The sequence below is a fragment of the Macaca mulatta genome, chromosome 1 (assembly GCF_049350105.2).
Source record: "Macaca mulatta isolate MMU2019108-1 chromosome 1, T2T-MMU8v2.0, whole genome shotgun sequence".
NCBI classification, from domain to species: Eukaryota; Metazoa; Chordata; class Mammalia; order Primates; family Cercopithecidae; genus Macaca; species Macaca mulatta.
In genome coordinates this window covers 228653526-228665564 of record NC_133406.1, presented here as the reverse complement: position 1 = coordinate 228665564, position 12039 = coordinate 228653526, and the positions used below count along the sequence as shown (strand labels likewise).

At 50.8% G+C, this 12039-nt stretch overlaps 2 protein-coding genes across 23 annotated transcripts in view; both read left to right on the top strand.

Annotated features, from left to right (window-relative positions):
* PLOD1 (procollagen-lysine,2-oxoglutarate 5-dioxygenase 1) overlaps positions 1 to 12039 on the top strand; it is a 158144-nt gene that overhangs the window by 127714 nt on the left and 18391 nt on the right. The gene's annotated exons all lie outside the window — the stretch shown is intronic.
* Positions 5658 to 12039, top strand: part of TNFRSF8 (TNF receptor superfamily member 8) — an 81031-nt gene continuing 74649 nt past the window's right edge. For 6 of the 21 annotated variants that reach the window (XM_077974050.1, XM_077974040.1, XM_077973990.1 and 3 more), the window contains exon 1: positions 5658 to 6051. In XM_077974050.1, coding sequence (XP_077830176.1) covers positions 5989 to 6051 — 63 coding nt within the window. In that variant the 5' untranslated portion in view covers positions 5658 to 5988. Of the gene's footprint in view, positions 6052 to 6322; positions 6383 to 6639; positions 6795 to 10205; positions 10743 to 12039 lie in introns of those variants that run through there. The other 15 variants (XM_077974076.1, XM_015113309.3, XM_077974063.1 and 12 more) reach the window with 7 other exon arrangements.

The window sequence follows — 12039 nt, the reverse complement described above, 5'->3', positions numbered from 1 at the left end:
GGGAAGCAGAGCCCTTTCCATGTCTTCCTTGCATTTCCAAGAGCTTTCTATGTCCATGTTTTATTCAAGGCACATTGCAACCTTCAGAGGGCAGCCTGGTCATGCTTCAACGCACATCTGGCAGAAGGGGAAACTGAGGCTCCCAGTGTTCCCCAGCCCCAGTATTCATGCCCTTGTGCAGTCTGCTCCCACACTGGGGAGAGCCAGCCTGTGTATCCAATAGAATACTGTGGAAATGACAAAATGTGACTTCTGAAGCTAGTTCATAAAAAACACTGTGACTTCTGTCTTGCTCACTTGGGGTCACTTGCTCTGGAGAAGCCAGCGCCATATTGTGGGGACACTCAAGTGGCCCCGTGGGACTGAAGCCTCCTGCCCACAGCCATGGGAGTGGCTAATCCTGGAAGCTCCAGCCCCACTCGAGCCTTCAGATGACTGCAGCCCTGGCCCACATCTTGATGGCAATCCCTGAGCCAGCATCACCTTGTCAAGTCTCTCCCAAATTGCCGACCCACAGAAACAGTGCAATATAATGTTTATTGTTTTCAGTCACTAGGTTTTGAGGCACACAGCAATAGATAATAATACATTCAGAGAGGAGAAATGACTTCCCAAAGTCACATGACCAGACCAGGACTTACACTATCAGTACACTTTCCCCTGGGGAAAGCAAGGGTGAGAGAAGCCTGGGGAGGGAAGAGAAGGCAGCTGAGGCTTCAGAGTCAGACAGGGTTTGAGTAAAATCCTAGCCCTGCCACCCTTGTGCTGTGTAACCTCAGGCAAGTGACTTAACTACTCTGAACCTCAGTTCATTTATAAAGTGGGGATAGCAATACTGACTTGAAATTTTGATGCCAGGATTAAATGTCTGACTAAGGGCCTGGTACACAGCAGGTGCTCAATGAATGACACTGTTAGTGTTACTGTGGAGAATCTCCAAGAGCATCCCCAAGGGTCTCACAGCCTTCCCTCCTGCCCATGAGAACGGGCACAGCAACCCTAGTTCTGGAGAGCCGGTGCCCCTTTGCTTAGTTTCCAACCAGGTTTGGTCTTGGGGTATTGTGCTTGTGGGTGTGCATTGCTGGGGTTCACCCAGGCAGCTGAGAACCCCTAATGTTGGTGCCTCAAGAGGGCAGGGAGATCTGGGGATGTGAGCTGGAGGGAGCCTGACATGGGTCCTGCCGATTTGGATTGGTGGAGGCCAAGGGTGACCCAGAAAAGCCAAATGGAGAGTCCTACTGCTACCGAGGCTCCCAAGAAAGTCGCTCAGAAATGGTACATCTGCGGCTGGGTGCGGTGGCTCTCGCCTGTAATCCCAGCACTTTGGGAGACCGAGGCAGGTGGATCACTTGAGGTCAGGAGTTCAACACCAGCCTGGCCAACATGGTGAAACCCGTCTCTACTAAAAATACAAAAATTAGCCAAGCGCAGTGATGCACACCTGTAATCCCAGCTACTCGGGCAGCTGAGCACGAGAATCGCTTGAACCTGGGGAGGCGGAGGTTGCAGTGAGCCGAGATCGCACCACTGCACTCCAGCCTGGGCAACAGAGTGATACTCCATCTCAAAAAGAAAAGAAAGAAAAGGTACACCTGGACCTATTGAAGAAGAAAGGTCCTGGCCTCCCCTCTCTGATTTCCAGCCTCCTACCTGCCCGCTGCTGCCTGGGCCAGAAATAACCCTTTATCTGCTAAGGGTATTTTGGGGCCATTTGGCACTTAGGTTCCCAGCTGTTGGGGGAAGTCCCTGAATTTCCTGAACCAAGTTGGGACCTGTGTCTTGCTCAGCATCACTCTGGGGACACGGATTCCCGGTTCCCCTTGGATGGCTTCCTACTGCATTCACCTTCCTCACCTTTCCTCCAAGAAGCCTGCTGAACTGAGACTGTGTGAGCAAGCGCTGCTCGCTCCCCAGTCTCCTGTAGCCCCATGGGCTTGGCTTCCTTCCACAGCTTGCTCTGGAGGGCCCCTGTGACCCCACAACAAGGACTGCTGCTGTGCTTTGCACAGAGCCTAGGGACTTCCCCTTCCACTCTTCAAAGCACTTTCATACCACCTGAAACCTGCTGAGGGCACCCAGGGCCTCTGTCCACTGCCTGCTCTTAAGAGTCCCACGAATGGCTGTTTTCCTTGGCTGCTACCAGCCCAGCTCCCGCTAGGATCCAGCTGGTTCCCTGGCCACAAGATGTGCCCTTTCCTCCACTTACAGCCATGTGTCAGCTACTTTCCTGGGTGCCCTGGGGGAATTCTGGTTCTCAGGAGTACACAGTTTCCTGGGGCAGAGGGATACATGAACCAGTCATTACGGTTATGACACGATGAGATCAGTTCTAGAATTGTGGCACAAAAAACGACAGAAACCACTTTTTGACTGGGAAGAGGGCTGGGGGACAGGGGACACTGCCAGGAAAGCAACAAGGAGGAGGTGGCATTGGAACGGGTTAGGAAGATGATCCGGAGTCGGTGTGCATCCCAGGTGGAGGCCAGCATGGGCAAAGGCTACTGGGGTGAGAAGGCTGCACATGTGGCTGGAGTATAGGTCCAGGAGAAGTAAAAAGGCACAAGGGAGGAGTCAGCTCCAGCCAGGCTTGTGAGCAGACTTGGGCACCCTTGGATTTGGGTGACCCTGACCCAGGGGAGTCACTGCTCTGTGCCTTGGTTCCTTTCCTGCAGAACAGGTATAAAAGTAAGAACTTGTTCATGGGGTTTTCGTGAGGATACAAGAAACCAATGCCTGAAAACTCTTAGCACAAAATAAGCACTCAAAGGTAGCTGTTATTATTATCATTAAATGAATAATACGATTTTCTACATGGTGCAGGTCCTTTGCCAAAACACACACCATACTTCTGCAAGGGTTCTGTACAGGGGAGTGTCTTGGTGAGATGTGTGTGCTAGAAAGGTCTCTTTGGAAATCCATGGAGGGAAGGATTTGAGGGAGAGACAGGTTTCCACAGCATCTGTAGATTTATCCTTTTTAATGGATGTGCAATATTCCATTAAATGGATGTACCACAACTTCCTTAACCATTTCTTGGTGTGACTCTCAGAGTATTTTGAAAATTTATAAATAATGTATTAGGAACTATTACTGTGTGTATAACTTTCTTTTTTCTTTTTCTAGTTTTCCAGCTAAATTATTTCCTTAGTTGTTTTTTTGTTTTTTGTCTTTTTTGTTTTTTTTGAGATGGAGTCTCGCTCTGTCGCCCAGGCTGGAGTGCAATGGCCGGATCTCAGCTCACTGCAAGCTCCGCCTGCCCGGTTCACGCCATTCTCCTGCCTCAGCCTCCCGAGTAGCTGGGACTACAGGCGCCCGCCACCTCGCCCGGCTAGTTTTTTGTATTTTTTAGTAGAGACGGGGTTTCACCGTGTTAGCCAGGATGGTCTCGATCTCCTGACCTCGTGATCCACCCATCTCGGCCTCCCAAAGTGCTGGGATTACAGGCTTGAGCCACCGCGCCCAGCCTATTTCCTTAGTTTTTCTTCACTGAGGTGAAATTACTGAGCCACTCACAAGTAGTACACATTTTTTTTTTTTTTTTTTGGTTTTTGCTAAGAATTGCCATACTTCTTTCTGAAAAGGGTTGTAACATTTACCAGCAGAGTATGAATGAGTATTCTGGTCTCACCACAACTTTGGGGTTGGATTTACCAAAATTGTTTTTATAAAGCAAAAAAAAAAAAAAAAAAAAAAAAAAAAAAAGATCGAATATATCTAAAAGGTATCAAAGGTTGCTTGAATTTGCATTTCTTCAATTACTAAAAAGGTTAAGCTTATGAAACTTGTAATTTATTTTTATTTGTATTTCTCCTTGTGCAAGCTATTTTGATGCTGTTCATTTATTTATTCAAAACACCAGCCCTTCTCTCTCTCTCTCTCTCTCTCTTTTAATTAAATGAAAAATAGAGATGGGGTCTTGCTATGTTGCCTCGGCTGGTCTCAAACTGGGCTCAAGTGATCCTCCAACCTTGGCCTCCCAAAGTGTTGGGATTACAGGCATGAGCCATGTCACCCAGCTGCCAGCTCTTCTACAGTAGAAAGCTCTGGACTGGGATGGGAAGCAGATGTCCTGGGTTCCTCCTGTCCCTGTCTGGTTCTGTCATTATCACAAGCAGGTCACTTCCATAATTGCTTACCTCATTGTTTAACGTAGTCCCAGCTCAAACAGCCTAAGATACTGGGCCTGGTACATCCAGAGGAGAGTCTGGAAGTGGGTCTCTTGGGAAGCGGCATGATGGAGCAGTTTTCCCAAGTGGAGTCCAGCAGCCCCAGGAGGGTTGAGCGTGGGGTGGTCAGTTGTGAAGACCTTGCTGGGAAGTTCCTGGTGGAAGGTTAGCACTCCCACTCTATAGGGCCTTCACCTGATGGAGGCCTGGTACCTTGCAGGACAGATCAAGGTAGACACAGAAGCCAGAGTGTCCTTAGGCTATTCTGGGCTCAAGGAAAATAACTGACCCATCCTTAATTAGAGCACCTAGGACTGCCTGCCTATTTCTGAACCTTGGCTTTCACATCTGAAAACCAAACAAAATCAGTCAAAAGAACCCTTGACCTGTGGCCCACCCGGTAGATGCTCAACACAGACACATGGAATGTGGAATGAAAGGAGCAAAGAGAAACCCCAGGGGATGGGGAAGCACTGGAAGGGAAAATCATTCACCATCAAATGAGAACATAATTATGAGGAGCTTGAATCATTTCTTTTAGGTAAGAGTGCCAGCCACCTCCTCCAACAGGAAAACTCTAAAGGGTCAGGGCTCAGGGAAATCAAATGATCTATACCATCCATCAGTCCCTCCAACATTCAGTCCATCCATCTACCCACCCACCCAGTTACCCACTCACCTGCTGCTCATCCATTCATCCATCCATCCATCCACCTATGCATGCATGCATCCATCCATCCATCCACTCATCCATTTACCCACTCACCTGCTGCTCACCCATCCATCCATCCACCTATGCATCCATCCATCCATCCATCCACCCACCCATCCACTCATCCATTCACCCATCCACCCACATATCTACCCATCCATCCATTTATTCACCTCTCCATCCATCCATTTGCCCACCCACCTACCCATCCATTCATCCATCCATCCATCCACCCACCCGTCTACCCACGCATCCACCCACCCATTCTATCTATCCAGCCACCCATTTATCCACTCATCTACCCATCCACTTATATCCATCCACCCTTCCATCCATCCATCCACCCATCCATCCACCTACCCATTTATCCATCCACATGCTCATCCATCCATCCATCCATCCATCCTTCCAGCAACTTATCATCCACTCACTGATTCATTTTTACAGCAAATGCTTATGAATGGGGATGGGTGGGTGATGGTTGCTTTTTTCTGCAGCCTCCCTAGGCCAGTTGTCCCTTCCAAAGAATCACAAGGGCATGGGAGAAGGTCCTGGCTGATCATGTCAGGGACAGGAAACCACTCACGTTTCACTGTTTCTTGGGGCGGGAGTGGGGGTGGGGGCATTGGGACCCCCTTGGGGCCTCCTAATATCCTGCGAGTCCCCACCTCCAGGGCCAGAAACTGCCTGCCCCCGCTCCCCCCACGCCCAGGTGCGGCTGGCAGCACACTCCCTAGAGCCAGGACCACTAGTTCGGTCAAATCCGGGGCGGGCCATTCAAACAGCTAAGGGAGGCGTCTCCTAGTGCGCCTTTTCCTGAGTCATCTCTGCACGTGTTTGCCCCTTTTTTCTTCGCCGCTTGCCGCTAAGTGTTCCTGGAACCAATTTGATACGGGAGAATTAAGGCTGAAACCTCGGAGGAGCAACCACTTTTGAAGTGACTTCGCAGCGTGCGTTAGGTGCGGACTAGGTGGCCGCGGCGGGAGTGTGCGGGAGCCTGAGTCCACGCGCGCGGCTGAGAACCGCCGGGACCGCACGTGGGCGCCGCGCACTTCCCCCGCTTCCCAGGTGGGCGCGGGCAGCCAGCCCACCTCCCGTCCGGCCCCGGGGATGCGCGCCCTCCTCGCCGCGCTGGGACTGCTGTTCCTGGGGGCGCTCCGAGCCTTCCCACAGGTAAGCGGGTGACGCGCGCCTGGGGAGGCGCCGGCCGTCCAGAGCCCGGACAGTGTGGGGTGCGTGGGACGCAAGGGAGGACACTCCTCATTCCGTTCCCTGCCCAGCTGGGGTGAGGGGGTGCGGGTGACAAGCAGGGACACCGGAATATGCAAGCACCCACAGGTGGGAGGCTGGCTGAAGGGCTAGAGGGGGGCGCCTCCTCCGCACCCCCCGAAGGCTGGGACTGATTCATTCATTCAGTATGAACTGGACCGAGCGCACTGCCATACGCGGGAGGCGCTTTTTGTCCCGACTACCTGCTGGCCTGTCGGGGTCCTGGGCAGATCAGGTGAGGCCGTGGGGGTCGTGGGCAGGCCAGGTGGACCTCCCTTTGCCATGGGAGGTTGGTCGTCCGCGCTCTACCCTGCTGTGTGCGCGGTCCCCTGTTTGCCCCCTCCCTAACCTGGTCACTGGCTGGAGGGTCAAGAGAGGGAGGGGGAGTTGGCTGTGCGTGAGAGTGGGGTGAGGGCGCAGGACCACCTGGATTAGTTTCCCCAACCCGCGTCCGGCAAAGCAACGCTGTGGATTGAATTAGCTGGAGCACGTGGTGGGCATTTGCCCCTGGAAGAAGGTCAGTGGTGGGGCTGAAGTCTATGGTGGGTTGCCTCAGAATTGGGTTTGAGGACTGCTTCAGGAAAACTGAGCACTTACCAGTGGCCAGCGCCAAATTAATCACTGCGGGGAGAACTCAAAGTAACCAGGTGTGTTTCACTGAGCCCAGGGGCTGCCTGAGAGAGAGGCCCTCAGCTGACCCAGCACCCTGGTGGACCCCTGCATAGAACCATAGTAGGTGTGAGTGGATGTCTGCTGAATGACACAGAGGGAAAGGAAGGAGCAGGCTGTTGGTCCAGCAGTGGGTCGCCCTTGGGGAGAGGGAGGACCCAGTTCCCCTTTAAGCCTACAGGAAGAGAGGAATCCATGCTATGGATCAGTTCTAGTCATCTGAACCTTAGGCAGTGGGAGGAGAGTGGGGGAGTGGGCTTTAGGCAGGAGGGAGGATCTATGCAGCAAAGGGGACAGCCAGGTGCCCCCTTCCATCTCCCATGGGCAATGTGAGGCGTTGCCCCTTCCCCCCAAGAGGGCAGGGGGGACAAAGCCCTAGCTAGAGACGTCCTGTCCCAGCTCTGCAAGCCCTCACCTGGGGGAAGGTAAGAGTTTGGGGTGCCAAGGTCTTGGGGAGATAAAGGAAAGGAAGGGATGTGAGAGGGGCTTGGGGGGCTTTGCTGGTTTGGCGGCTGAAGCTCATGTACTTCCTTTTTGTAGAGTGAAGCCCCCTCCACTTTTTTATGTTAGAGACAGGGTCTCACTCTGTTGTCCAGGCTGGAGGGCCATCATAACTCATTGCAGCCTGAACTCCTATACCCACCTTTTTTTTTTTTTTTGAGGTGTAGTCTCACTCTTGTTGCCCATGCTGGAGTGCAATGGCTCCATCTCGGCTTGCTGCAACCTCTGCCTCCTGGTTCAAGTGATTCTCCTGCCTCAGCCTCCCAAGTAGCTGGGATTACAGGCATGCGCCACCACACCTGGCTAATTTTTGTATTTTTAGTAAAGACGAGGTTTTACCATGTTGGTCAGGCTGGTCTTGAACTCCTGACCTCAAGTGATCCTCCCGTCTCAGCCTCCCAAAGTGCTGAGATTACAGGCATGAGCCACCACATCTGGCCTCCCGTACTCTTTTTAAAATAAAAATACTATATATTTAATTGCACAAGGAATATGCAAATATATCCTCAAAGCAAAACGATAAACGCTACAGATAAAGCCAAGTCTTTTGAAACTTCCTCATCCTGATCCCTTCAAAGATGTAACCACTGTAATTGATTTGGTGTGTTTCCTTTGCAGACCTTTATAAATGCATGTCTATATTTATATTGTTTTTATAGACATATATAGAGTTTTCCATATACTATACCCTACAGTACATATGGTTCTTCATTTGGCTTTATAATGTCTATGAGGCATCTTGGTGAGCTTTCCATGCTGAAACTTACACATCCTCTGCCTATCTTTTAAAATGCTATGTGGTCTTTTACCAAATGGGATGTTTCATAGTTTATTTATGTCCTGGATGGATGGGTGCTAAGGTTGCCACCACTATTCTTTCTTTCTTTGTTCGCTATTACAGGGCACAGCCCCATATGGATGCTTTTGGAAATAAATGTCTGTGATTCTTTCCTAGACAAGAGACTGAGAAGAGAATACTGAGGTTGCAGGGTGAAAATGCATTCAAATTAAAAGACACCACCGAACTGCCTTCCAGGGTGGCTGGACAATTTACCCTCCTGTTAGCAGGCCAAGAGAGTAGCAACTTTCCCACATCCTAACCGACATTTGATCTTATCAGCATTTTAATTTTTCTCAATGTGATTAGTGAAAAGGGTTATATCCTTGTTGCCTTAATTTGCATTTCTCACCTACCGGGGAAGCTGAGCGTCTCTCTGGGCTCAGGCACTAGGTCATTTCTTCGCAGGACTCAGGGGGTCTTTGTGGAAGGGGCTACCTGCCCAACACAGTACTCCTTTTTACCCCTCAAGCCTTCTCCCGCTTCTGTTTTTTTCAGTAAAGGTTCAGGAAGCTCATTATGTTAAAAAAAAAAAAAATCCCAAATTAGGGTTTGAATTTCCTTGAGTTTAAAATTCTTTTTTTTTTTTTTTTTTTTTGAGATGAAGTCTCCCTCAGCTGCCCAGGCTGGAGTGCAGTGGCACGATCTTGGCTCACTGCAGCCACCCTCTCCAGGGTTCAAGCGATTCTACTGTCTCAGCCTCCCGAGTAGCTAGGATTACAGGCACTTGCCATCACGCCTGGCTAATTTTCGTTTTTTAGTAGAGACAGGGTTTCATCATGTCGGTCAGGCTGGTCTTGAACTCCTCTGCCCCCTTCGGCATCCCAAAGTGCTGGGATTACAGGAGTGAGCCACTGCCCCCAGCCTAAATTTTTATTTATTTATTTTTATTTTTTGGGACAGTCTCACTTTGTCTCCCAGGCTGGAGTGCAGTGGCGCGATCTCAGCTCACTGCAACCTCTGCCTCCTGGGTTCAAGTGATTCTCCTGCCTCAGCCTTCCGAGTGGCTGGGATTATAGGCATCTGCCACCACACCCAGCTAATTTTTGTATTTTTAGTAGAGATGGGGTTTCATCATGTTGTTCAGGCTGGTCTCGAGCTTCTGGCCTCAAGTGATCCTCCCGCCTCAGCATCCTAAAATGTTGGAATTACAGGCGTGAGCCACCGTGCCCATCCTGAAATTCTTTTTTCATCTCTATTTGATTTTTCCCAAGACTCCAGCATTTTTCGCCTGGTATTCTGAGGCGGGAATGCTTTCTTGCTAGCTGTCACCATCTGAGAGTTAGCCTCTGATGCTTCATGGCACTGTCTTGTCCAATTGTGTTTTTTGCATTCTGACCCAGGGTTAACTGGTGCATATCCGCAGAGAAAAATTTTTCCCCCATAGCTCCATCCTTTTCATCCAGGCACCATGGGGTGGGGTTGAGGGGTGGGGGAAGCCCCGGCCTTCTTGCGAACTCAGTAGACTTAGAATTCCCCCAACATCATGTTCCTTGCCAGAGCTAAGGCTAAACAAGCCTTCCTCCCACATCCACGTACCCCCAATTCCAGCCAGATGTAAGCAGCTTTGTTCTGAGTGAGTGTGCAGGCTGGGACCAGGAAGGTTCTCATGAATGAATCTTAGCTGGGGCCGGGCGCGGTGGCTCACACCTGTAATCCCAGCACTTTGGGAGGCCACGGTGGGCTGGCAGATTACTTCGAGACCAGCCTAGTCAACATGGTGAGACCCCCTCTCTACTAAAAATACAAAAATTAGCTGGGTGTGGTGGCAGGCGCCTGTACTCCCAGCTACTCAGGAGGCTGAGGCAGGAGAATCACTTGAACCCAGAAGGCGGAGGTTGCAGTGAGCCTGCACTCCCGCCTGGGTGACAGTGCGACTGGGTTTCCAAAAAATAAAAATAAAAAATCAAATAAAGGAATTTTAGTTGGGGTGATAGAAAAGCTCTATGTGTGACTTCTCCACCTAGCAATTTAACTTTGAAAGCTTAGCTAGTTACCCCACAGAGTGGAGTGCTAATGGAATTTCAGGGAGTGACAAGAGGGCGGGAGAGAATTTCTGGTTTTGTTTTGCAAAGGGGACATTTCCAGAGCTGCTCAAATCCTGCAGGGAGGCAGGACGAGGGGACCTGGAGAGGAGGGGACCCTGAAGGGGTGGAAGGAAGGCCTGGTTTGTCTTAATCGAAGCCCTTCCCGAGGCAGCACAAGCGCTCTGGGGACAGGGAGTCGCGTTACTCAGCCTGAGAGCAGTGAGTGCCGGAAGGAGGGGCGTTTACTGTAAGTTTCTGCTTCTGCTCCCACTCATATCTGACTTCAACTTGTTTCTTGAGCAGATTGTGATTCATTCTAAGGTTTGCATACTCCCTCATCACCCTTCTTCACATCACGACAATCATCAGAAGGAAAATGGGGCTGAAGGATGATTGTGTCTGGGCCGGGGGAGTCCGGGAGGCTCGAGGGTCCTTGGCGATGACGGTAGATTAGCCCAGCCTTGGCCAGCTTGTCCCGCCAGTGCGCTGACGCTGGGGGTGGCCCATCTGGGATGACGGTTCTCATTTCACAGACAAGGATTCAATGCGGACGCCCAGAGGTAGGGGAGAGTCTTGCCCACAGTTCCAGGACTGGTCGGGGTAGCGCCCACCTAAGCCACAGACTAGACACGTAGAATGTCAAAAAAAAAAAAAAAAAGGCAGCTCTGGGCCACACCAGTTCTCCACTTCTCTCTCTCCCCTCCCAGGTCCGCCCTGGGGATACTGGGGTGGGGGTGGGGGACCTCCTTCCGGTATCTACAGTTGAAAACCACTGGGCATTCTCGTGGCCTCACTGGTGGGGAGGGACTTTTTATACATGGCTCAGTCTAGTTACTCCCTGCATGCTTAAGTCCTTGGGTGACATTGATGCAAGTATTCATGCATGCATGCATTCAGCAGATCTGAAATGAGCAGCTGTTCTGGGTCAGGCACGGCTCCAGGGACTTTCATTCGGCCTCTGCTTGTATGTCCCCCATGACAGGATGCTTGCTCCGTGCCGAGGCAGCTCACGCCATCCTGGGTTAGCTTTGGCATTTAGACGATCTTCATGATACACTGAAATCTAGTTTCTTTCTTTTCTTTTTTCTTTTTTTTTTTTTTTTGAGATGGAGTCTCTCTCTGTTGCCCAGGCTAGAGTGCAGTGGCGCGATCACGGCTCACTACAACCTCCACCTCCTGGGTTCAAGCAATTTTCCTGCCTCAGCCTCCCAAGTAATGGGACTACAGGCATGCACCACCATGCCTGGCTAATTTTTTGTATTTTTAGTAGAGATGGGGTTTCACCATGCTGGCCAGGCTAGTCTCGAACTCCTGACCTCATGATCCACCCGTCTCCGCCTTTCAAAGTGTTGGGATTACAGGCATGAGCCACTGCGCCTGGCCTTTTTTTTTTTTTTTTTTTTTTTGAGAAGATGGAGTTTCGCTCTTGTTGCCCAGGCTGGAGTGCAATGGTGCCGTCTTGGTTCACTGCAACCTCTGCTTCCCAGGTTCAAGTGATTTTCTTGCCTCAGCCTCCATAAGTAGCTGGGATTACAGGTGCATGCCATCACGCCTGGCTAATTTTTGTATTTTTAGCAGAGACAGAATTTCACCATGTTAGCCAGGCTGGTCTCAAACTCCTGACCTCAGGTGACCCACCCGCCTCAGCCTCCTGAAGTGCTGGGAATACAGGCGTGAGCCACTATGCCTTGCCTGAAATCTAGTTTTGAAAATGAGTCACCTCTGTGTTCCTCAGAAGTGCCTCTGGTGATGTGAAGACTGTGACCTTGGGTCCCCGCAGTCTCTCAGCCAGTCACACACCTGTCCTCCAACATTTATTCCTCATGTATCATGAGCTCAAGGCTCCTCATCTGCCTG